Below are 26,685 nucleotides of genomic sequence, written 5' to 3' on the forward strand. Positions count from 1 at the left end.
CTTGGGGTTTTTGGGTGCTGAAGCCACACCCTAAAAGAGAGTTCAGGAAGTATGCCTCATGCCTGATAAGTATCTGTTCTGAGCATCAGATTCTGGGATACATCGGGTACCTGGAGGAGGCACATTCTCCAGCTTAGTGTGCACTCTGCTGGCTTTTGCACCTTGGGCCTGCCAAGAGCCCCATCTTTGGTGTTGAGCCTACCTTGCTTTGAGGTGCTGAGAGCAGAGGAACTTAGTTCTGCACTAAGACTGGAATGACCCTCAGGTGCTGAAGCCCACCCTCACAGAGCTCAAGAGGCAACTCCTGCCTTGGCTTTGGCACCTGCCTCTTCTAGAGGCTTCAGCATGGGCTCTCAGAAGACCCCTGTAGTTGCCAAGGCAAAGGCCCAGGCTGTGCTGTCAGCACCCACTGAAAAGCTGCACCATAGGCTCCAAGCATGATGGCACTTGACTCTCCCCAGGCTCCCTCTAAACCTACTCTGGAGAATCTTACCGCTTCCTCTGCCTTGTCTCCGGGCCCCAGCACTGACGTATTGGCACCAAGCTCGCTACCAGACATTGATCCTAAAAGGAGGACAAGAGGAAGCATGCCAGCACCACGAAGTTGCCTAAGAAAGGAAGGAGAAGTGCTAAGACTCTTCACTCCTGTGGTGTGGGATCCTCTGGTGCCTCCCAGCAGTAGCACTGTTTGTTCTCACCCTGTCGGCGCCTGTGACAGAAGGGTTGTCCCTGATCGTGATTCCTCAGACCCCATCCCAGTCACCATGTGGCAGAACTAGGCCGTCTTCGCAGAGTCTGGCAAACCCATTACACATCTTCTGCTATCCCAGAATTCTCTCCCAGGCCTCCAGCAAGGGTTACCCCATTGTGGGATGAGAATAGATGGGTTGTAAGGGTCCTCTGTGTTGACTTCAGCTCCTGGGGCATTTGGCACCCATGCCAGCCCAACACTGTCTGGTGCCTGGAAAGAACTGATGCCAGAGCCATTACAATTATTCATGTGGCCGTATAGCTACAGTCCTATCCAGGCTCTAATTGATGTAGCCATATGTAAGCTATCTGTTCCAAACTTTGGGGGCTGCCCCATCAGCAATGGCCTTTGGATTGAGGCTTTGCCACAACCCACAGCTCTGATACTGGCATTGGGAGAGCACATCTGTAAACCGGCCAGTGGACGTGACACCATGATTCGTCAGCATTCTGGAAACCTTAGATGTTGACGATGTCCCTTGGAACATGGATGATTTCTCATACCCAACGGTCTCCAGGGTTCCTTTCCGCCACCCAGAGAACCTGAGTCCTATATTAATATTAACGCTAGCTGAAGAGACCTCCCTTAAACCTCTCATGTACTTATCTGACCTTGACAACAGCGTTCCTCATCAGCAAGAGGGCCATTTAGCCCCAGGCTCTAATGGCTGCTCCCTCCTATACAGCAGTGCATAAAGATAAAGGGATTCATACACTTCACTCTTGCCCTTGCTTTATGCCCAAAGTGGTGTCAATTTCCACATTGTATGTGTGTGTGTATCTGAAATATATAAATCTACTCCTTCTTGTGTTCTTTCCCAGAACCTATTCTCATCCGGGTGAAATATCTCCATGCTGCAGATGTAAAAAGAGTCCTATGTTGTTTTTTTTTAAACCTGGAAAAGATAAAAGCTCTTTCAAGAGATTAATGGGCTATTTGTCACATTTGAGAAGGGATGCCAGGGAATACCAATCTTCACTCAGCAAAGTGGATAAAAATATCTGATTTTAAAAAATCAGATTTTTAAAATGTATTTAAAGGTTTATTTTTAAAAGTATTTAAAATTAAAGTTGAAATTGACAATCTGTTAATGCCTAAATTTACTATAATATATTAAAATAATTTACATTAAATAAAAATATTAAGCGATACATGTTTTAAAGAAAGACCACTGAACTGGAGGAAGTCACTGGCTAAGCAGCTGGAATCAGAGTTTGTTGAAGTGCATAACCAGGTTTTGACAGCAGTAGCCTCTTCTGTAGGCATGGCGAGAATATTTCTTAATTTCAGTTTATTCAACTAATTCTGTTCAATGAATTTCCTCCTCCAATTTATAAATCCACACTAGGGCCACGTCTCCACTACTAAGTTGTTGGTTTTATGTAAGTTGACATCGAGCCTCTGATTTAAGCAAGTCGATCTTGTGTGTCCCCACTATGCTCATTGTGTCGTCGGAGTGCATCCACGCTAGCAGGGCTTGCATTGACACGCAGAGTGCTGACCTGTGGGTAGCTATCCCACAGCGCATGTAGCCAAGTGGAATTTTGGGTTAGGCTTGCAGTACCTTATGGGACCAAAACATTTGCATGGGTGGTTATGGGAACATGGCATTAGCCTCCCACTTACCTCCCTCCGTCCCTCCCTGAAATCAACGGCAAACAAACCACGCCTTTTTTCATAAGCCTGGGTTACCCGCGCAGATGCCATAGCATGGTAAGTATGGACTCCTCTCAGCTGTACACTGTTGTGAGCATTACAAACACCTTGCACCTTATCCTGCAGTATTTACACAGCTGATACAGGAGCCGCCGTGTGGAACAATGTGATGCCACACAAGTAGCCCTGCTGGAAGACATAGAGTGGAGCAATTCACATTTGCTGGCGACAGTCCTACATTACCTTGACACAGCTGAATGTCACTTGTGGGCCCAGGAAACAAGCACTGACTCATGGGACTGCATCGTTATGCAGCTATGGGATGATGAGCAGTGGCTGCAGAATTTTCAGATGCATAAGACCACTTTCCAGGAATCGTGTGAAGAGCTTTCCCCAGCCCTGAAGTGCAAGAATACTAAAATGAGAGCTGCTCTGACAGTGGAGAAGAGAGTGGTGATAGCTCTGTGGAAGCTTGCAGTGCTAGACTGCTACCAGTCAATGGGGAATCAGTTCGGAGTGGGTAAATCTATTGTGGGATCTGTTACGATCCAAGTTTTCAGAGCAATCAACAGACTTCTGCTGAGAAGGGTAGTGACTCTGGGCAACGTGCAAGACATAGTGGATGGTTTTGCTGCGATGGGGTTTCCTAACTGCGGTGGGGCTATAGATGGAATGCATATCTCTATCTTGGCACCAGACTACCTTGCCAAAGATTACATAAACCGAAAGGGGTACTTCTCAATGGGGTTGCAAGCACTGGTGGATCACAGGGGCTGTTTCACCAACATCAACGAGTGATGGTCAGGAAAGATTCATGACGTGCACATCTTTAGGAACTCTGGTCTGTTCAGAAAGCTGCAAGCAGGTTCTTTCTTTCCAGACTGCAAAACCACCATTGGTGGTGATCAAATGGCAATCATGATCCTGGGAGACCCAGCCTATCCCTTGCTCCCATGGCTCATGAAGCCATACACTGGCAGCCTGGACAGCAGTAAGGACCATTCAACCCTAGGCTGAGCAAATGCAGAATGGTGGTAGAATGTGACATTTAAAAGGCTGCTGGCGTTGTTTGCTTACTAGGTTAGACCTCAGTGAAAACAATATCCCCGTTGTTATTGCTGCCTGCTGTGTGCTCCATAATATCTGTGAAACAAAGGAAGAAAAGTTTCCGGCGGGGTGGGGGGTTGAGGCAGATTGTCTGGCAGCCAATTTTGAGCAGCCAGACACCAGGGCAATAAGAAGAGCACATTGAGGGGCTCCACGTCTCTGTGACGCTTTGAAAACCAGTTTCAGCAATGATCCACAGTAATGTGACACCTATCTGTGTTGTTCCTTACCAAGCTATCCTCTTCATTGCATTTTCTCCTATGTAAATTCCACTCCCACTAACCACGGTGTGCTGAATGAATAAAGAGCCTTTTCTCCTCAATCCGTTAAGTTTTATTATGAACACAAACACACAGAAACAGCAAAGAAAAGTGGGGCAAAAGGGTTGAAAACACTGTGGTAGGGGGAGAAACAAGGGAAGCTTGCTTACAGTTGCACTGCAATAACAGTCAAACAAAGCAATAACAATCCTTGTACCCTCCCCTGGTGTGGAGTGCAAGGAATATTGGACTCTTTATCTCCCCGAACCCCCACCTCTTAGGACGTTTGGATGAGGAGGATGTGGAACTTGACAACGATGGCAGCAGGTTCAGCATAGGCTGCAGAGAGACTGTAGCATCCAGCTGCCTTTCTTGAACCTCCACCAGATGCCTCAACGTGTCTGATTGCCCCCTCATAATCCACAGCATCTCTTCCTGCCTGGCACGCTTTTGTTCCCTGCATGTTCTCCTGTCCTCTCTGTCTATATCCAGTTTGTCAGACATTGTAATCCTCCATGCGCTGAGCTCTGTCTTATTATTCTCAGAGGCGTGCATTAACTCATTGAACATGTCCTCCCGAGTCTTCTTTTCCGCCTTTTAATCTGGGAAAGTCTCTGCCCCAGTGTGGAGGATGCACCGACAGACAAGGTTTCAGCTACAAAGAATACAAGGGACAAGGGTAGCATTGACAGTGCATGCATTGTTTCTGGTGCAAGGTTAATTCTTTTTATGAAATAAATACTCCTCAGTGCACTTCCCTGCAGGCCACAAGGTAATCACAACCACTGGCTATTGCAAGAGTCGGTTTGCTGCTCCAGCCATGGTGCGTATGGGCACGAGGTCTTTGCTGCAGCTTTTGTGAACACATCCTTGGGATCACTGGTTGGAATTTCAGAAAAGCCTCTTTTCCCCTAGCACCCTGAGGACAGGTACCAATGTACCAATGCCCCCCAAATAGTTTGATTTTTACAAAAGCGACACCAGGTTGTTGGGGGGGAAGGGAGACAAAGAGGAAGCTTCTCCCCCCACCCCCTCCCTTTTTAAAAAAATCCTGGTTGCAATACACAGTGATTGTGGATTGTGGGGAGGATTACTTGTTGAATTGTTTGCGGCTTAAGGGCTAGCATCCAAAACTTCCCCCCATTTCCCCTAGATGACCCTATGCGATATCACTCTCCTGAGGGTAACAGAGATGGAAAGGGAGCAGATGCTGTCTGGGTACAGACCTGGCCCTTGTGCTGCAATGATGCCAGCAGAGTTAATACTGGAGTGGTGTGGGAAAGTGTCCTCCTGTGGTGGATGAAATAAGGAAGCCCTTCCCAGAAACCTGCTGCAAAGGATTGCAGAGACCCTCCATGAAAGCTTCCTAGAGATCGCCGTGGAGGATTCCAAGGCCATCCCTGTGCACATAAACCGTTTTTTTCTGAGAGCACCCTCTGCGTAGCTGGAGTGGCCACAGATACCCACTACACCTACTTTTTTGTTCAGATTAAACTTAAAAAATAACAGCATGTAACCCTACAGTTTGATTGGAAATGTGCATTCCCCAGAGGTGCCTTCCCCTGCATCATGGTCCCCCAGCAATTGGTCCCCTGAAGGGATGGGCTCCAGGGTTAAAAATGGTTCTTGGTTTTCGGGGAGAATGGATCCTGTGCTTGCCTGCCTTGCATTCTCCTCCTCTTCCTCTTCCTTCTCGTTGCTGCTCGATGCCACCTGGGGCTCCTGGGAGGTATCCATGGAGAGTTTTAGGGTAGTGGTGGTGTCGTCGCTGAGAATCTCAGGCAGCTCCTTGTAAAAGCGGCATACCTGTGGGGCAGAACCAGAATGACTGTTTGCCTCCCTTGTCTTATGATACGCCTGCTGGAGCTCCTTTATTTTAACGCGGCACTGCTGTGGGTCCTTGGTGTAGCCCTTCTCCCCATACCCCCCACGATTTTGGCATAGATGTCAGTGTTTCTTCTGCTAGATTGGAGCTCTGCCTGCACAGACTCTTCTCCCCATACAGCAATAAGATCCACCACCTCCTGTGTACTCCATGTTGGAGTGCATTTGCGGTCTTGAGTCTCTATGATCAGCTGTACTGATGAGCTCTCCACGCTGATCAAACAGGAAATGAAAATTCAAAAGTTCCCAGGGCTTTAACAGGGGAGTGGCTGTTTCCTGTGTACCTGGCTGACATACAGTGGAGTTGAAAGTGCTCTCCAAAGCAGTGACAGCGGAGCACTGTGTGACACCTCCTGGAGGCCAATTCATTCAAATTACACAACGCAGTGTCTACACTATCCCATGTCGAATCAAGCACAACGCCTCTCGCGGAGACTGAGTACAGAAGTTGACTTTACAGGCCACTTAGGTCAGCAGAAGGTACTTGGTAGTGTAGACACATACGTTATTAAATCGACCTAACATGGCTTATATTGACCTAACTTTGTAGCGTAGACAAGGCCTAGGTGTGAGAGGATGAGACATACTAATTCTACAATCTTGAAGTATCTGGTAACCAGAAACAATAAATTCAATTCGCTAACCACAGATAATACTTCTATTGTTTAATTAATCATTAGTTTTAAATGCAAAGCATGTTTTGATAAACATTTACTTATGTATCCAACACATTTAAAGTAACTTTGTTTAACTAATTAAAGAAAAGTATGAGACTGTTTTTGTGTGATTGAATTTCCATCCAAATAGTGATAAAAATCATGAATAAAAAACCATCTAGTAAAGAAGAAATGCATAATTCACCATTTTCTAACATAATAAAAATGTAAAAATCTGAATAAATATAAATTGTTATATAATTGCTTAAGTAAATATATATAGATATAGTGCATCCTCCTGATTAGCAAAAAGAATGCCCAAATTTAGCTGTAAAGGCTAATTTAATTGCAAATCAACATGTTTACCAACCAGTGAGAATCGGCCTTTCTTTAGAAAAATAAAAAGTACAAAAGCAAACTAAGATTAAAATAAATTATTTAACTCAGTTTCCTGCTTGCTGATTATATCGTGATTAAATTGCTTTGATTTAAATCAATCCACCCTGCCACACAGAGATCATCTAATTGGATTAAGGTCTGTATAAAACTATTTCAACGTAGTGAGGGTACCAGGACTAGTAAGGGTTGAGGACCATTCGACTGGAACCCCGGTGGCTTCTGTGGCATGTACATCCCAGTAGGGAAAATCTGTAGAGCTGCAACTTGAAGGCCAGTATGTATTTTTCACCAGGCACTACTCCATGTGTTTAGCATGGCACTCCAGTGCTCAATTTGGGAGAGCAATGTTGCCGTTTGTATTTTGCTAAGAGCTCCTCATCCACCTGGGCAATACCACTCACTAATCTCCCACAAGTGGGAATGTACTGAGCAGGGTGGATTTGATTCAAATCACGAGTCAGGAAGACTCAATTTAATCATGGATTTCTACATAAAAGTGCATTTTTGTTGGTTGTTATAACCTTAATACATATTCTTCACAACTCAGAGATAGATGTAGGTTTCATTTTTAGAAGGTACACACTATATATATTTTTAAATGATTTATTTTGAAAACTTTTCAGATTAGTTTTACAGCTATATCAGAAAATGAATGATTGTTTGTTTGGTTATTTCATTTATCAAAGGTAATTGAAGCAGATATTTATGAAGTAATTGGGAGGTGAACTATCTCCAATTCAACAGGTTAATCATTAATATTTGGAGGATTTTCTTGCTATGTTGTATTAGGAAGAGAACATCACCAGACAGACATTTTAAATTGTTTTATTTAACTAAAACAACAATGTTATGTATTCTGGATTTTTTTCTACAACAGCAAACATAAAATATTTTAACAAAACAAGCATCTGAATTTTTGAATTTAGTTAAACATTCAAGTTTTTTAAAATCAGGTTTGTTTTTGTTAAAATTGTTTAACTAAAATAGTTAAATGAAATATTAAAAAAACAACAACAAAAATTAAATCGACTATGTCAGCCAGGTCAACATGAGAAACTTAAAATATTGGCGTCTGCAGCTAACTCAGTCGTCTTCACTTTCATTTTCTTGTTTGTTCATAATCTGGAAAAGAAAAACAAGGTTTCCTGCTTTTTCAGGTCCCAAATGATTTCTGAATTTGGAATGAATTAGTCCAAAGGAAGAAAATATTCTTTCTACACCGGCAGAAGAAGCTACTGCTGTTAAAAGTGAGATTATCACTTCAACAGTCTCTGAATCCAAGTGCTTAAGTGACTTCCATCAGTTCACTGGTGTGACTTTCTTTAAAACATTATCAGCAAACGTATTTCTTGAATGGTTCTTATTCCCAAACTGGGTCATTTTTACAGCCTGATGCCATTATAGGTTTTCCCTTCTAGTGAGAGAATGGTATGGTAGATCTCAAATCAATGAAGGCTATACTCAAAGACCTCAAGATTTCTGGAATATGCTGCTCAAACAGTTTCACTTTTGTTTCAACTGCCTGTCCCTCCCTTCTCACATTTATCTCCAGAGTTCTTCTCCTTGTCCAGATCTATTCTGCCCCCAACCATCTTCTGTTTATTGAACTTTTTGAAACTTTGCACTTTTAGAAAGGTAAGGGATTGACTCTGTGTACACAAATTTGCAGAGGGACAATCGGGTTGAGGTCTGTTATTTCTTACCTTGATATATTATTTATTTTATTTATTTAAAAACATTTTTGCTGTTAACAAGCATGTTATCTCTGGAGACACAAATCCACAGTTTGAGAACTGCAAAACTAAGCCTCTCTGATGGTACCTTCTAGACTGAGCACTGAGTCCCATTGGGTAAATAGAAAGATTAATCTAAATCTATACAGAAGCCCCTGCAATCCCATAAGATTGGGTCCCTAATCCATGAACTATTGGAACTAATTTACAAAACTTTTCTTAAATATTACATGACTATTGTCTTATACTATAGAATTAGAATGTATAATCCTTATTCTATAATGAGATATCTTTGAGCTATAATGTATCTTAATTCAAACGATCTTTAGATAGGTTTTTTCCTCTAAAAGCATTTTATCAAAAAAATCCGATTTAAATGAAAAAAAAATTGATTTTTATCCACCCCTGGTATTGAGGCTTGCAAAGAAGGAGAGGTTATCCACCAATCTCCTGTGCATTCACACTCAGTGACCATCTTTCCCTTCACCTCAGAGTCCTGTATAACATCAGGACACTGGTTCAGGAGAAGGGACAGGAAGTGAAGGAGGTGAAGTCTCTTATAGCCTGAGTTGCTGAACATTTGATGCCATGAGAGGGCACTTGCCCATGCGTGCTCTCCCCTTCTCCCCCCACCCTGGTGGATGCTGTCTTCCAGGAGGTTCTGTGTGCTTGCCACCGGTGAGCAACTCCCATAAGTGCAAATGCACAGAGGTGACTCAGAACATTAGACACCAGTAAGTACCTTCTCTTTATCTCCGTGCATAATGACAGAGTAGCAGCCGTGTTAGTCTGTATCCGGAAAAAGAACAGGAGTACTTGTGGCACCTTAGAGACTAACAAATTTATTTGAGCATAAGCTTTCATGGGCTACAGATCACTTCCTCTGATGCACAGAATGGAACATATAGTAAGAAGATATATATATACACCTGTACCCCAATATAACGTGACCCGATATAACACTAATTCGGATATAACGCGGTAAAGCAGTGCTCCGGGGGGCGGGGCTGCATGCTCCAGTGGATCAAAGCAAGTTTGCTATAATGCAGTTTCATCTATAACGTGGTAAGATTTTTTGGCTCCTGAGGACAGCGTTCTATCGGGGTAGAGGTGTATATACATACAGAGAACATGGAAAAAGTGGAAGTAGCCATACCAACTGTAAAAGGCTAATTAATTAAGATGAGCTATTAGCAGCAGGAGGAAAAAATTTTTTTGTAGTGATAATCAAGATGGTCCATTTAGACAGCTAACAAGGTGTGAGGATACTTAACTTAGGGAAATAGATTCAATATGTGTAATAACCCAGCCACTCCCAGTCTCTCTTCAAACCCAAGTTAATGGTATCTAGTTTGCATATTAATTCAAGCTCAGCAGTTTCTAGTTGAAGTCTGTTTTTGAAGCTTTTCTGTTGCAAAATTGCCACCTTTAAGTCAGTTACTGAGTGACCAGGGAGGTCGAAGTATTCTCCTACCGGTTTTTTAATGTTATGATTCCTGATGTCAGAGTTGTGTCTGTTTATTCTTTTGCATAGAGACTGTCCAGTTTAGCCAATGTACATGGCAGAGGGGCATTGCTGGCACATATCACATTGGTAGATGTGCAGGTGAATGAGCCCCTGATGGCGTGGCTAATGTGATTAGGGCCTATGATGGTGTCACTTGAATAAACATGTGAAGAGAGTTGGCATCGGGCTTTGTTGCAAGGATAGGTTCCTGGGTTAGTGTTTTTGGTGTGTGGTTGCTGGAGAGTATTTGCTTCAGGTTGTGGGGCTGTCTGTAAGCAAGGACTGGTCTGTCTCCCAAGATCTGTGAGAGTGAGGGATCATTTTTCAAGATAGGTTGTAGATCTTTGATGGTGCACTGGAGAGGTTTTAGTTGGGGGCTGAAGGTGATGGCTAGTGGCGTTCTGTTATTTTCTTTGTTGGGCCTGTCCTGTAGTAGGTGACTTCTGGGCACTCCTCTTCTGGCTCTGTCAATCTGTCAAAACAGAGCCAAACCAGACAGTCTCTACGCAAAAGAATAAATGGACACAAGTCTAACATCAGGAATCATAACATTCAAACATTCAAAAACTGGTAGGAGAACACTTCAGCCTCTCTGGTCACTCAGTAACAGACTTAAAGGTCGCAATTTTGCAACAGAAAAGCTTCAAAAACAGACTTCAATGAGAAACTGCTGAGCTTGAATTAATATGCAAACTAGATACCATTAACTTGGGTTTGAATAGGGACTGGGAGTGGCTGGGTTAGTACACATATTGAATCTATTTCCCCATGTTAAGTATCCTCACACCTTCTTGTCAACTGTCTAAATGGGCTATCTTGATTATCACTACAAAAGTTTTTTTTTTCTCCTGCTGCTAATAGCTCATCTTAATTAATTAGCCTCTTACAGTTGGTATGGCTACCTCAACCTTTTCATGTTCTCTGTGTGTGTGTGTATGTGTATATATCTCCTTACTATATGTTCTATTCTATGCATCCGATGAAGTGAGCTGTAGCCCACAAAAGCTTATACTCAAATAAATTTGTTAGTCTCTAAGGTGCCACAAGTACTCCTTTATCTCCTGTCACTTCCTCATTTACCAGATCTATCTTATCTTCTCTCTCCTTGCCCAGGCTCTCCCTCTTTCCTGTTGTTAATCTTCCTTCATCTCAATACTGGCCTGCCATTCCTCTACCACTCGCAATCGTGTTGCCCTCTCTGGTGGCCCAGTGGAGGGGAAGCTGTTGAGGCTCTTGGGTGCTGAGCTGTGTGCATTTGTTGTGTTGCCTCTGGTCTCTGCTACAGAACTCAAGAGGAAGCTGTTAATGTCTCTTAGTAAATATTAACCCTGTTAGTTCTTTTTTTTTCTGTTTATTTGATTCATTTATATATTAACTATTCTTTAAAATCTTCAACAAAGAGTGTGTCTGAATTCTAAGGTGCAGAACACTGGTCCTATGCGGGAATGTTATCCATCATGCCTTATTTTAACAATCTCTGGCATCTTAATGTCTATAAAACTCCAAATATTCTTGGAAACAATCTCCTTAACATAGACACATACATACATACATATAGGGCATATATATAATGCTTACATAAGCATATATAGACTTGGGAAAGTAATAAGGGATGGTTGTTACAGCAGATGTTTTCTGTTGGGGACTCAGTAGGGAAGAATGATTGTTGGGTAAGAAAGACCCACTGAGAGAGATTCTCTTGAAGAATTGCTAGTCTTCTGAGCTGTGAATAATCAGGCCTTCACACATAAACCAGGTAAACTGAGAATGTATAGAAATGACATCAGAACATATGTTTCTGGGGAATATTCTTGGTAAAAAAGGTTTCTTTGTCTACCACCCTATATAATGATATTGGTATGGGAACTTCACTGGGGGAGTGAAGGTTGCGCTTCCCTCCAGATACAATGAGACAGAGCCAGCTCTTGATAGGGTAATAACGTATCTCTTTCTGTATTCTGTATAGTGCTGGACTAATCTCTGATTGATAATCTTAGATTAAATAATTCCAATTGAGCCCGTTGTTTAAAAATCTTGAGTCATTAACTTAGACATGCAACAAAGCAGTGAGTTGAACTGGAACTGCTGGAGACAGCACGGTGGGCAGTGTAACCTCACTGAGAGGTGGCAAGACCAGTGTTGTGTGTTGCTGCGCCACGAGTTCCTCTTCAACACAACTTGGTGGGGTGGGAACATTCAGGACCAATCCTCACAGCAGAGGCAACCTGCTCTCATCAGAACAGTGTTCCTACTCTCTGCAAAGGGAGTTTTCAAACCATGAATTATGCGAACTGCATGTAACTCTCTGAGTAAGAAGGCTGGGTAAAGAACAAAACTGTGCATCACTAGATTGTGTTAAACAAACAAATCCCAACGGTTGCTTGGTATGTTAGCACCATAGCTGTTAATGGCTGAATTATTTTAGTGGAAAAATACACTGAAGTCATTTCATCCTAAATTAGTTGTTGCTGTCATAATGTGCAAAAGACTTTACTGAATTCTCTCTCAGGAGGATATTTCGAGATTTTCTTCTTTCATGTATTTTTATACATTTGTGTATACATGTAACAGATGGTGAAACTCTGATGAAGAACTCTTGCATTTACCTAGGTCACGTACATTTCCTTCCCTGCGGACAGATTGCTTGAGCCTAAAGTGATCAGCTAAAATGAAGACCCTGGGGGACTAAAAATGATGAAACAGCAATAATAGCTCTCATTCATATACCGACTGTTCACTAACTGCCTTTTTTCCCCCTTAAATTTTACAGAACAAAAGTAACAGAAATGCAGGAGAATTAATCATATAGAATTGAAAATGATTTCTCCACATCATAAACTTCCCCAGTGGATGTCTGCACAGAGTAAAGACAATGCTGTGGGTGACAAAAAGGTAGGATCTGATTTGAAAATCTAGTTGTGCTACATTACACAGATGGTTTCGACTAACGTTCAATATTAATACATTTTCAGCTCGCACCATTGTTCCAGTATTCACTGTTAACATATTTATAGCTTGTCTGTAGATTAATTGTATATATGTGGTACGTTTTTGATCCATTTTGCCCTACATAATTTTTCATTTGACAGAATAACTATCTTAATATAAATTTCACCATGTAATATGTTAGTACTGGTTAGTAAATAGTAATACTTTTAATTCTTCCTTTTTCTATATTTCATTCATTTATATATATTAACTATTCTTTAGAATCTGTATCTTCAACAAAGAGTATGTCTGAATTCTAAAGTCCAGAACACTGGTCCTTGACCAGTAAGTTACCCTATTTAGGAATGTATTTAATAACTCTAGGGTGCCTTCATGTCTATAAAACTCTAGATATTCTTGGAAATCATCTCCTTAACATACATATATATATATATATATATAATTAAAATAAAATGCTGACATAAGCATATATAGACTTGGGAAACTAATAAGAGATTATTGTCATAGCAGATGTTTTCTGTTGGGGGAATCAATACGGAAGAATGATTGTGGGGTAAGAAGGATGCACTGAGAGATATTAACTTGAAGAATTGTTAGTGCCCTCAGCGGTAAATAATTATGCTTTGACACAAGAGTCAGGTAAACTGAGAATGTATAGAAATGACATCACAACATATGTTTCTGGGAGAATATTCTTGGAAACTGGGTTTCCTTTGTCTGAAATCCTATATAATGATAGTGATATGAAAACTTTGGGGGCGGGGAAATGAAAACTGCATGTCCCTTCCAGATGCAGGTAAGATATACGTACAGCTCTTAGTCTGAAAACAAAGGGTAGTAATGTATTTATTTCTGTCTTCTGTATAGTGCTGTACTTATCTCTGATTAATAATCTTAGATGAAATCATTTAAATTGAGCCTCTTATTTCAACAATATCAAGTCATTAACACAGACACGCAACAAATATAATTCGCTCTGTCTGTCTATCAGTGACTAAACAGCAACATGGCATGAGGATTAAATTAATTAATAGCAGTCAAGACAGGAGTGTTACTGTGTATAAAACACTGAGTAGTACATTACATAGCTGATAGTCTGAGTTTGCTATACTCTAGTGCTATGGAGTAACAGCAGTTGCTCCACAGTTAAAGTTGCAGCTGACTCTTCTTTATAATTATGATTATGACCTCCTTTTAAAAACCAGAAAAACTTTTATAACATTATATCAACCTCAAAATTCATTGAGAAGAGACTTGGTTAAATTAGGGTATTACTACCAAATCTGAAGTGATTTGTAGAAGGGATTCCAGAATAGGATGTCCTATAAATAGGTGTTCAGAGTTGATAGTCTAACTTTGCCACTTCATAACACATAAACTGAGTGGCCTGTATCACACCACAAAAATTCCAAACAAAGAAGATGGGAGAGAGAGAGAAAACATAGTGGTTGAGACTTAGCGCTCAGCACCTACATTTTGTTAATTTGAAGTATAATTTCAAAATTTGATTGGGATTACCAGCTCTGGCATGCTTATCATAGGATGTCAAATTGTGGCTGGAGACCTGAGTCCTCTTTTTAAAAACAAACAGGTACATTTCTAGCCTTGCTCTTTAGAGAAGAGAACTCGGAGACAACCCAAGGTGGGAAGGAGAATGCTTCCATCAAATGTCTTGCAAGAGGGACCAAATCAGCCTGCTAAGATTTGTGTGAGAATCTCCCCTCCGGCAAATCTGAGGAGCTCCACAGGAAGTGGGGGCAATTTTCCCCTTCCCTCCCAAGCCCAGATCTTTCTCTGTCCTCCCTTCCTGCATACCTCCTTAGGTCCTCTGTCATTTGCATCAGCAGGAGTTGGTAGAGTATTTCGACTGCAGAGGCTAAAGTTATGCAGATCTGCTCTTGGCATCAGCTGGCCCAAACGGTTCCTCTTAAGTTGCTGCTTAAACTATCATACTGAATAGGTTTACCTTCTTCAGTTACGAGATACTACTCCTGGGGGGGATTCTGCGCCAAAAAATTCAAAATTCTGCATATTTTATGTGTCAGAATAATGCGGTATAATCACACCAGTTTCAATAGTTTTGGTAATTTATTTAAACTACAATACAGGAAAAAGTCACGATAACTAATCAGCATTTCTTAAACACATGAAAGTTAAGTTACAAACACTTGGTAACTAATACCCTGCATTCCAGTTATAATCCTGATTTTCATTTAAATTACATTACAGAATACCAAACCGGTGGGGAAGAGTAGAATGTCATTTTAAATTGCTCAGACTTTCACACATGAAAGTCATACAGTTTTGCTAATCATTGTCCTGGACTTGGCTGGGTACTTTGGGAAGTGCTTGGTTCTGATTGTCCTGACATTTTATTGACTGCTTGGTAAATGCTTTATTTGCCCTCAAAGTCTTTTTTCTTTTTTTTTAAATGGGTAAGTAAAATAAATCCTGAGCTATAATCTAACCCCATTGTGCCGCTTTGGCACAGGAAAAAAGTGAGAAAGCAAATAGATCTTCCTTGCTGAGGATTCCTTTACTGTCATTTATAATAAGACTCCTTTACATCACTCTGGCAATGCAGGGGCCTTAAAACTTTCACAGGTTTTAATGCTTCTGGGGGAATTGACTGAGAATGGGGACAGTTAACTAACAATAGGCATGCTGCTACATTTCTGCCTCAGAGAATGAGCTCAATTAACTATCAACAGCAACTTTAACAATTTTACTACAACAGTCAGGGTGCTACCACGTGTGCCTCAGAGAATTAATTCAATTAACTCAGGCAGGCTGCTTCATTTGTGCCTTCAGCCTGCCTCCTGCATAATAAAAAGCCCTACACCTACATGCCAGGGAGCTGCAGTCGCAAGAGAGAGGGACAGAATCTCTCTTGCTTGTTGGCGTGCACGTACGACCAGCTTCTCCCCCCCCCCACCCCCGTGATCAGGCAGGCAGGCACGCACGTCCAGCCCCCCTCCCCTGTCTCTGAAGCTGTCTCCAGGTAGGCTGGAGAATTTTTATTTTTTGGTGCAGTTTGGTTTGCCAGTGACTGTGCTATTGTGACTTTAGATTAAGCTCTTTAATGAACTGCGTTATAAATGCTGGGTTTTCTTTAATTGCACTACTTGGGCATGTTATTTGCATTTTACAAAACTAGTGTAGGCATAATACAAAACATTGAAAATTGAGCCCCTGATCTTACAAACACATAAGCAGGTTTTTAACTTTACTCACCCGAATAGTCCCATTTACATCTGAATCCTTCTTGCACCATCAGTTTTCGCTTAGGGCGCAAAGAAGGCTCTGACATCCTTGTCTATCCTGCTGTTTAACAGAATGGCTATCTAGTTGTATTTCTGTATCATAACTTTTTTACAAGGCTAGGTTATTGACCGTTGCTCAACGCCCAACTTAGTGTAGTGCTTTGTGTCTGGCCCCTACCCTTTGACCTGTCCTGCTTGGGTTCCAGTCCCAGGAGTTAAAACTCTCACCAGCATAAGAACATAAGCATGGCTATACTGGGTCAGACCAAAGGTCCATCCAGCCCAGTATCCTGTCTGCCAACAGTGGCCAATGCCAGGTGCCCCAGAGGGAGTGAACCTAACAGGTAATGATCAAGTGATCTCTCTCCTGCCATCCATCTCCACCCTCTGATAAACAGAGGCTAGGGACACCATTCCTTACCCATCCTGGCTAATAGCCATTAATGGACTTAACCTCCATGAATTTATCCAGTTCTCTTTTAAACCCTGTTATAGTCCTAGCCTTCCCAACCTCCTCAGGCAAGGAGTTCCACAGGTTGACTGTGCACTGTGTAAAGAAGAACTTCCTTTTATTTGTTTTAAACCTGCTACCCATTAATTTCATTTGGTGGCCCCTAGTTCTTATATTATGGGAACAAGTAACTAACTTTTCCTTATTCACTTTCTCCACACCATTCATGATTTTATATACCTCCATCATATCCCCACTTAGTCTCCTCTCTTCCAAGTTGAAAAATCCTAGCCTCTTTAATCTCTCCTCATATGGGACCCGTTCCAAACCCCTAATCATTTTAGTTGCCCTTTTCTGAACCTTTTCTAATGCCAGTATATCTTTTTTGAGATGAGGGGACCACATCTGTATGCAGTATTCAAGATGTGGGTGTACCATGGATTTATATAAGGGCAATAAGATATTCTCCGTCTTATTCTCTATCCCTTTTTTAATGATTCCTAACCTCCTGTTCGCTTTTTTGACTGCTGCTGTACACTGCATGGACGTCTTCAGAGAACTATTCACGATGACTCCACGATCTTTCTCCTGATTAGTTGTAGCTAAATTAGCCCCCATCATATTGTATGTATAGTTGGGGTTATTTTTTCCAATGTGCATTACTTTACATTTATCCACATTAAATTTCATTTGCCATTTTGTTGCCCAATCACTTAGTTTTGTGAGAACTTTTTGAAGTTCTTCAGTCTACTTTGGTCTTAACTATCTTGAGCAGTTTAGTATTATCTGCAGACTTTGCCACCTCACTGTTTACCTCTTTCTCCAGATCATTTATGAATATGTTGAATAGGATTGGTCCTAGGACTGACCCTTGGGGTACACCACTAGTTACCCCTCTCCATTCTGAAAATTTACTATTTATTCCTACCCTTTGTTCCCTGTCTTTTAACCAGTTCTCAATCCATGAAAGGATCTTCCCTCTTATCCCATGACTACTTAATTTACGTAAGAGCCTTGGGTGAGCGTAGCTCTCGTGTTCATTGAAAAACACACTTTCTCCCACCACGTCAAGGTGCAGTGCCCAGGGAACGTTCAGTGGGACTGCTCATGGTCAAAGTTAAGCACGTGACTTCATCATACCTTAGTCCCCTCTGTATGGGGTTGGCTCTCTGAGTCCTTCTCCATTCCAGTCTGTCTTGAAGCAGTTCCTTGGAAACGCCATAGCTGATCTGATCCTTTTGTATGACATCCATCCATCTAGTTTTGCATCTTCTAACCTTTCTCTTACTCGCGACTTCTAAGTTTAACACCCTGTTTCCTGCACAGTCTTCCTATATGGAGTATTTTATTAAGAGGGGGTTTGGGGATGCATGAAGACTCAATGGGTTGAGAGGGTGCGGGGAGGGAATGATTACAATGGGATCGGTGGAGAAGGAGTGTGTACATTACTCCTGAGGGCATTCTGGACCAAAAAATTCTGTGCACAATATTTTAAAATTCTGCAAATTTTATTTGTCAAATGTGGAGGCTCCAGCATGGCAGTGGGGAGGACAGGCCACTGGCTGCACAGAGGTGGGAGATGATGACTGTGCAGCACCCACTGGGACACGGACTCAGCGGTGAGGCTGCGCCCAACCCTGACTTAGTGCAAGGACCGGGCTTGCCCCAGAAACACTGCAGGGCCCTGCCCCTCTGTGCCAGGTGCACCAGGTGTAGGCAGGCAGGTTCAGCAAGGCAGGATCCAAGTGTGGAGCGGCTTAGTGTGGGGGGATCCAGGTGTGGGTAGAGAGGGTTCTGTGTGGGGCAATCTGTGTGCAGCAGCTCAGTGGGGGTTCTGGGTGCAAAGGTAATGGGACTCTGCAGGGAGGTCCAGATGAAGGTGGTTGGGACTCAGCGGGGAAGAGGTCGGGTGTGTGTGGGGGGGATAGAGCTCAGCAGGGGGTATGGGTGTGGGGGACTCAGGGGAGGTCCAGATGTTGGGGCAGTGGGGCAGGGATCCAGGTGCAGCTGGTTGAGGCTCGTTGGGGTGGGTATCTGGGTGTGGGAGGCTCATTGGGGTGGTCCTGGGGCAGGGGGTGTGGGGCTCATTGGGGGTTCTGAGTGTGGGGGCAAGGCTCAGCAGGAGGGTCTGGGTATGAGGGGGTCTGGATGCATGGGGCTTGGACGGATGGGGGAGTAGCTCCCTGTACAGGGATCCCTCCCCCTGCAGCTGAGGAGCGATGGGTTCAGGAAGTGGGCGGCCAGGGGTGGGGAGTTTGCAGAGGTTCCTGCAGCCAGGGGAGAAATCTGAGGGTGGGTCTGACCCGGCCTCAGATGCTATGCAGGGGAAGAGGAAGTCCTGTCCTCCTTAGCCCAGCTGGGACTGGCAGCTGAGTTGGCGCAGGGTAGGAGCCACCAGCCGGGTCTTCCCCAGTCCTGCCTCCTGTCCCACAGTGATTTACCTCTCTGCTGGCTGCCCTGGACCCACGAAACTCTATATATTTATAGAGTAGGGTGCAGTAGGGGGGTTGCATGACTGCCCTTTGCTTCCCTGTCAGAAAGTCATTTTTCTGCAGGGAAGCAAATAAATCTGCGGGGGACATAAATTCTGCACATGTGCAGTGGTGCAGCATTCCCCCAGGAGTAATACCTGCAGCTGCTTACGGAGAAGACTACGTGCGTCAGCAGTTTCTGCCGCACGTGAACCCTTCTCTCGCAGGAGATGTTCACAAAAAGCAAACAAACAAAAACCCATACGGTATTTCTCTGTTGTGAGCAGAAGTTGCACGTTACAACACAGCAGCTGAATATAAGTGGCACATAGTTATGTACAAATATTTTTGCTTATGATTAATAACTATCAACAAAGATCTGAAATGCAGTTTCCCTCATCCCCAAAGGTTGTAGCTGATCTTATCAGGATATACCTCTCAACCAAGAGGTGGATGCACTGCCATGGACAAATTTCAGCCAGAGCCAAATTATAAATCCTATTTAAAAAAAAAAAAACACAAAAAATAACCAAACCAACCTCCCCGCCCCCCTCCCCCCAAAAAAGAAAAAATAACACCTTAACCAAAACTAAAAAGAAAATTCAAAGGATATAAAAACTGAAATTTCACACCAAAAAGGCTACTACCTACATTTGCAGAGAACATTTTTATTTCCACTTTAGAATGTAACCCTAACTATGAAGACGCTACTATGTCCATGAAATGCAATTTGGCCAGTTTGTGTTGCCTTGAAGGTGCTATGGATTATTTTTCTACTGTGGGTGTGATTCAAGGTTGTTTCCAAAGCTGGTAGCCAACATAACACACTACAGTAAGAAATACCCAACTAACTGATGGCTTATCTTTGCTACAAAATTGTATGTTCTGTACAGAGCAGAATTAGCGAACGTGATGCTGTCAAAGACCATCCGCGTTCAGCATTGTGTTAGGTGTTTAAGGATAAACCCTGATCTACGCTGACCACATAGTCACAGCCAGCATTGTCTGATTACTCTACTTTTTAGTCCTATCCTAGTTCTGTTAATATGTAGCAAGGACAAGGCCTGAGCCATTTCTTAGACATAATTGGTTGTTTTATAAGAAGGAACAAAATAAAAACCAAGTAAAGATTAGATGAAATATCAAGTACAATTGATATTACACTTAATATTTATATGGTAGTTTTAATCTTCAGGGGACCTGACTAATAATTTAAAAATTACTCTTCTATAGCCCAACGTTTCACATGCTCCTGGGTGTTTTGGCTACGCTCCTCTCTGCAGCTTCGTGGGGGTAGCTCAGCCTTTTGGCGCTGCATGCTCTTGCCACGCCCCCTCTGCTTCCGCCTGCCTCCAGACTCTGCCTTTGCAGCAGCAAATGGTGGCAGTTTCTGTTTCTCCTACCCTTACTCTTCTGTTTTCTCTTGTTTTGCCCAGTTTTTGTGAAATGGGGAGCAGTGTTCTCCCTCTTCAGTGCTCCTCTTCCTCCCTGGGTTAGTTATCCCTCAGGTTTAACCCTCCTTCAGTCTCCACTGCAGCGTCTCCCTGCCTGCTCTTCTCCCCCTGTAGAGGCATGGCAGAGCAGCTAGGAAAGCCCTGGGTCAAACCCAAGCAGTGCTCCATCGGTGATGCAGCCTTTCCAGGCTCAGCAGATGGGGAATTGTGCCCAGGCTGCACCCAGCCTTCTGTCTCAAACTCTGTTAGCTCCCCCTTCACTCCTCCTCTGAGGAAGTGATTAGGGATGAATGGAACAAGTCTGATAAGGGCAAGCCTGTTCACAAGAGCCCCCCACCTCAGGGTCTGTGACATTCAAGAGCCAAAGACCTCTACTGCTGAAACATCAGAGGTGGACGCTGCAGTAATATCCCTCGCCAGGGATATGGTTATTCCCTCAGGAGGGGAGTTCTCCCCAAAGGATTCTATAGATTGAAAGATGGAATCCACTCTCCAAAAGGACTTTGAAGTCTCCTCTGCCACCCTTCGAGCGTCCTTGGCAGCAACCTGTTTGGCTGGAGCATCTCTTTCCTGGATGGAAGATCTCAAAGTCCTTAAGCCCAGAGATCACCTTGACTTTGGTTCCATTTTAAAGAGCCTTCTTAGAAGAGGGCCTCATCCTCCCTGATTGAACTAACCTCGTTATTCCTAGCCCAATTCTTGCTTGCATATTTATACCTGCCTCTGGAAATTTCCACTACATGCATCCGACAAAGTGGGTATTCACCCACGAAAACTTATGCTCCAATACGTCTGTTAGTCTATAAGGTGCCACAGGACTCTTAGCCGATTTTAAAGAGTCTCTCCTTAACATCAGCATTTGTAGCTGATGCATCAGTGGATGCGATCAGGCTGTCAGTCCAAGCCATGGCTTCTAGCTGAATAGCCAGGTACCACCTATGGCTCTGACCCTGGATGGTGGATACTCACTCTGAGCAAGTCCTATGCTCGGCCAAGTTTACAGTTTCCCTCCTTTTTGGGGAAAAAGTTGGATACTTTGGTGGCTGACAATGTGGCAAAATCCACACACTCTCTCCCTTCCCCACAAAGCGCCTTCAGGAGAGTCTATGGACCAGCCTTCAGACAGAGGCACTCTTTTCGCTCCTCATCTTTGCAGACGTACCAGCAAAGGGACAAAGATTCTTCTAGGGAAAACAGTGGAATTGGGGCCTGGGGTGGGAAGTGTTGAGGGGGCAGCTTGCACCCGCCAATTCAGTGCAAATCCCAGAAACCCTGGAATTCCAACCATTCTGGACTTCTTCCAAAAAGACATAGACAGAAGCCTTCAACCCAGTACAGTTGCCCGTGGGTGTCCACTCTTTGTAGCATGCTATTCACAACATGCTTAGGTTTCCTCGGTGGCTGACAATCCACAGGTAGCCAGATTCCTTGGAGCCAGTCCTGGTTAGCCAGTCCGTCAGCCAGGCCACTCTTCCCAAAATGGGATTTACTGCTAGTTTTGAGGGCCCTGACAAGCCATCCACTCGAACAGTTGATTTCAGTGTTCTTATTTGTCCATTAAGATGTGTTTTAGTAGCTGTTGCATCAGACAGGTGAGTGTCAGAGCTGGCAGTCTTATCTATGCAGGAGCCTTTACTGCATGTTCCATGAGGTCAAGGTGGGGTTCAGGACACCAGAATCTATTTTTCCTAAATTCCTACTTCTATGGCTCTCAAGAGGTTGTGCTTCCTTTGTTCTGTCCAAAACCACAGCAGCAAACAGAGAAGACACGGCATATCCGAGGTTTTTAAGGCTCTTCTGACATCTCTCTCAAGAGTACACAGTCCTCAGGAAGATTGGGCTCTCTATTCTTGTCCTTCCACTCAAAATGGCAGGGACTTAGAGCTTCCAAGTCCTCAGCTGCTAGGTGGATTAGACTATATTGTGGAAGCCTACAAATCATTGGCGGTTCCTAGCTCAGAAGTGATCACGGCGCCCTCCACGAGATCTGTAGCAACCTTGTAGGCGCAATGAGAAAATGTGTCCCCTATGGAACTGGCAAAGCGGACAGTTGGTCTGCAGCTAACACCTTCATTAAGCACTATAAAACTGACTTTCTTCTGCAGAGGCCTCCTTTGGCAGAAAGGTGCTGTGGGTGGTGGTCCAGAAATAATATAGGGCTTTTGGGTGTGCTCACTCAAAAGGGGGGTACTTCTTTTCTACCAAACTCTTGTTTTACACCCCTCCTTACATCTGATCGCTGCTTGCTACTTCCCAGACATCCAGAATTGTGAGAGATGCTGCTTGCAGAAAGGAAATAATTGATAGGAAATTTTCTGTTCATTTTAAGGAATTCTACAAATTTCATATTTCCATGTATTGCACCACAAAAACTATATTAAAATAACATTATTAAGGTTGCAAATTCAAACATTCCAAAAACTAGGAAATGCCAGAATTTAGGTTGCCTCTGTGACATTAATTTGCTCCACTTGTGAATGGGTATATAGCTCACTGAAGTCAGAATCCTTGGAGATTTTATCTGCCTAACAAGCCCTAACAAGTCTCAGCTGAACATGTGCAATTTGTTATAGGTTTATAACTTGGCCAAAATGGGGCTCCTTTTTACAGGGATGCTAAAAGGCACATCCCTGACTCGAAAGCTATCTCCTGACATATTTCAGGTTCCTGCTCCACAGCATGGAGATGCTAAAGCATTTTGAAGAAAAGGTTGCCAGAAATTTTTAACCTGGACAAAACGTATTTTCCCCTACGTTTCTTGTTCTCAGAAATGATGAACTGTTTTGGCTGAAGTTTTACAAAAACAGGTCAATAAAATGTTGACACCTGGCATGGAAAATTTCAGCCCAAATGGTTAAAGTTTGGCAAATTTGTAAGCAACTGAAGACCAGGTCTTTAATAAAGGGTGGTGCTATGAGCTGTCTATTTTAAAATTTGTAACTGTTCTGCTAAATAGTTTTATAGTAACAAACCAATCCCAAAATTGTTTTGGTAGCCAAGACTATGGCTTTAAGACAGTTGTGCAACAACTGTAGTGCTAGTGAATGTATTTGCAATGTGGCTAAATATGTCCTATAACAGATCCTCTTCTAAATGCTGTTAAACAGAAGTCTCATGGTCAGAGGAGTGTTCTGGAAAATGACCTGCCTTTCTTAGAGTTCCATGGCTCTGTTGTTTACAGCAACGATGCCAGCGACTGTTCCTTTCTGTCAGAAGATATCAGGTAAAAGCTTGCTTGTTTTCTTGGTGTGTCTCTATCTCTGCCTCAGAAGGGTTTGTGTTTTTCACGTGCACATCTATACCTGTTGTGCAATTTTCATACACAGACTGGGTCAGCTACTCAGCCATAGAAAATGTCTGGTGATAATCGAGGTCTTCTCTTTAGTATAAGTAGCAGAATTCTGTCTGGTTTTACAATGTTGTTTACAATCACCAAGTGAAGTTACAGTTTCTTAGGACTAAAAATTATCCATAAATGCTACTGAATGATGTCTGGAGTGAGTGGAAATTTAGAAATAAACTTTTAACTTTAGCTGACTGGATATAGTTCTGCATTTGTACCCTTTTTGTGAGCCTTCATGTCTGGGGGCAGCAGTCTTTAAAGTGCAAATCCTGTCAGACTCTACAAATGCGTAACTTTTCATATTGTGACTAACTCCATGGATTTCAATAATTTCAGTAGGACTACAGTGTGTAACGTATTTGTTTGAATCTCTGCAAGATTAGGGCCTAAAGATATACAGTACATAGTGCACACAATATTTTTGGGGAGAAACTTAACATAAAATCATCAATAAATTGAGAAAAATAGTTATGAGAACTTCCAAAAATATATATAAGGAAGGAGTGGCCAGTTTCTGTTTCTCTCTCCCTTGGGGTGAATTTAATTACGGCCCAGCAGGCCAACAAATGGCTGTCTGTACTGTATAGGACCTGTAGTTAAGGGTATACGTTATTTGGAAGGTTTCAGGTGGGCCCTTCGTAGTAGGGTGAATTTCACCCTTAGCGTGGAGGCTGTTTGACTACAACTCCGCTAACAGCCCCTCAACAGGGAGTCGTTTAGTTGTTCATTTTAAAGTAAGCTATCCTGTTGTCATATATGATAGATATATGTGTAGCAGAATAACTAAATGGGAATTAATCAACTATTTTCTCTTCAGAAGAAACCTGTCTGGTGGAGATGTGATAGGATTTGACATTGAATGGCCGCCATCATATACTAAAGGGAAAGTAGGGAAAGTCGCCCTAATCCAAATATGTGTATCTGAGAAAAAATGCTACTTGTTTCACATTTCGTCAATGTCAGGTCAGTGTCATTCTTTCTGTGCTCTGGTTCACATGGACATGAATTGCCTCTCTGTTTCAGGTTACTTGTTCTGTGCTTTTGCCTCCAGAAGCAGACAGTACTTCCTGTTTCCGCTGATAGAGAAAACCCACCCCCACTATAGTGCACATATCCAACTATGCAATTCTGTGTAGGTACATTGGTCTCTGTCGGTCCATATAGGTAGTTTATATCATGAAAGTGCCACTGTTAATTTAATTAAAAAATCTTTATCTGTATTATTAGCATTGTAAATTAAAGCTGAATCAATTTTGAGAGAGATTTTTTTCAAAAGAGTTTAGTATCCAGTAGGTCCCATATGGGCACCTAAATGAAGTGGCCAGATTTTCTAAAGTGCTCAGTATCCAGCATCTCCCATTGTTTCCAAACAAGGAGGAAGGAAAGTTTCCTTCTCATTTACTCTGCTAATGTTTTCATTTCTCTTTGAAGACGACTGTCATAGCTTATTTACACAGTCACTTTCTTGTGCTCCTGAGGAAGGGTTTGAATTCAGGAAAACTATCTTTACTAAAATAAAAAATATTAAACATTCATACCATTTGCCCAATATAATTTGTTTTCTCCTCCCCTCCACAGAAATGAAACGGTAGGCCTACATTTTGATGACAATGACCCTTATTACCTTGGCTCGACTGGCTAAAAACCTTACGAGTGGTCAGAATGCTGTTGGTTCTTAAAATCTGTGTGTTATCCTGTATTCCTATAGGGGAGGTACCAAGTATCTGCTGTGCAGACTAGTTCTAGCTTGCTTGATGTATCTGTGGCAAGCCTGGTATATAGTGTCTGGAGAACCTGCACTTTTATGGTTGTGAATGAAACCACCTAAATGAACAGAGAGTAAACTGATGCAATGTTATTGTCATGTGTCGGCAGATGTTCTGAAGCTGTGTGAAAGAGGTTGTTAATCTCATTGGGGTGTTCACTCTAATGTTTAATGATGACGCTTTAAATGTCTGTATTTAATGGCTTATTTTAGCAAATGTGGTGGGGCAATGTTGAAGGGTAGGAAATTCAGATGGAAGAAAGGTACAAAGACATGAAAGAGGGAGAGAAATGATGAAAGGAGGATAGAGGAAGAAGAGAAACAAGGGCAGACATGCTGGTGATCCTAAAGGTAGCGATTTTCCCACTGAGTGATGATAAATGTGATGACATTGAACATAGGATGCGAATAAATAAAAGTTGAGTTACTAGTTGAAGGGTATGTATGTTACTTCCTGGATTTTTATATCAACCTTCCATTCATATCAGTAGGAGATGCCCTGTGAATTGAGGGGTGTATAGAGTCCTAAATATAAACCCTAGTCCATGAACAATAATCCAACATAAACTTTGAAGTCTGTTCAGAATGGGAACCATACAAGTACCAAGATTGTATCATAAAATGTAGGCCAGACACACATGGTGAAATGTTGAGTCTGCAAATACTTATCAAGTTAGAAACTTGCTCAATTTCTACTTTCCAAACTTGAGCTTTGCACTAGGTGTGAATATATTTGGGTGCAGATTTACAAGTGGTTTAGGGCTTTAAAGATTATGGCCAGAATAGTCCAAGGTGGGTTCCTGAAGTCAGGCCTTAAATCATAATTAGGCTTCTAAGTAAGATGTCCAGAATACAAAGCACCCACAAATCTGGTGGAGAATAGGCCACTTCTGTTTATAGGCCCTGCACCAGCATCATGGTGCTAATGGGGCAGGTTCATGCTGTGGAACGCCGATTCTGGGCTCGGGAAACAAGCACAGACTGGTGGGACCGCATAGTGTTGCAGGTCTGGGACGATTCCCAGTGGCTGTGAAAC

General features: G+C 42.6%; 1 protein-coding gene across 3 annotated transcripts in view; it reads left to right on the top strand.

Annotated features, from left to right (window-relative positions):
* Positions 1–26,685, top strand: part of WRN (WRN RecQ like helicase) — a 111,857-nt gene that overhangs the window by 5,416 nt on the left and 79,756 nt on the right. For 2 of the 3 annotated variants that reach the window (XM_077814868.1, XM_077814871.1), the window contains exons 2-4: positions 12,724–12,845; positions 23,649–23,764; positions 24,702–24,847. In XM_077814868.1, the coding sequence (XP_077670994.1) occupies positions 12,771–12,845; positions 23,649–23,764; positions 24,702–24,847 (337 nt within the window). In that variant the 5' untranslated portion in view covers positions 12,724–12,770. The remainder of the gene's footprint in view (positions 1–12,723; positions 12,846–23,648; positions 23,765–24,701; positions 24,848–26,685) is intronic. The other variant, XM_077814869.1, reaches the window with a different exon arrangement.

The sequence above is a fragment of the Eretmochelys imbricata genome, chromosome 4 (genome assembly GCF_965152235.1).
Source record: "Eretmochelys imbricata isolate rEreImb1 chromosome 4, rEreImb1.hap1, whole genome shotgun sequence".
Lineage (NCBI taxonomy): Eukaryota > Metazoa > Chordata > Testudines > Cheloniidae > Eretmochelys > Eretmochelys imbricata.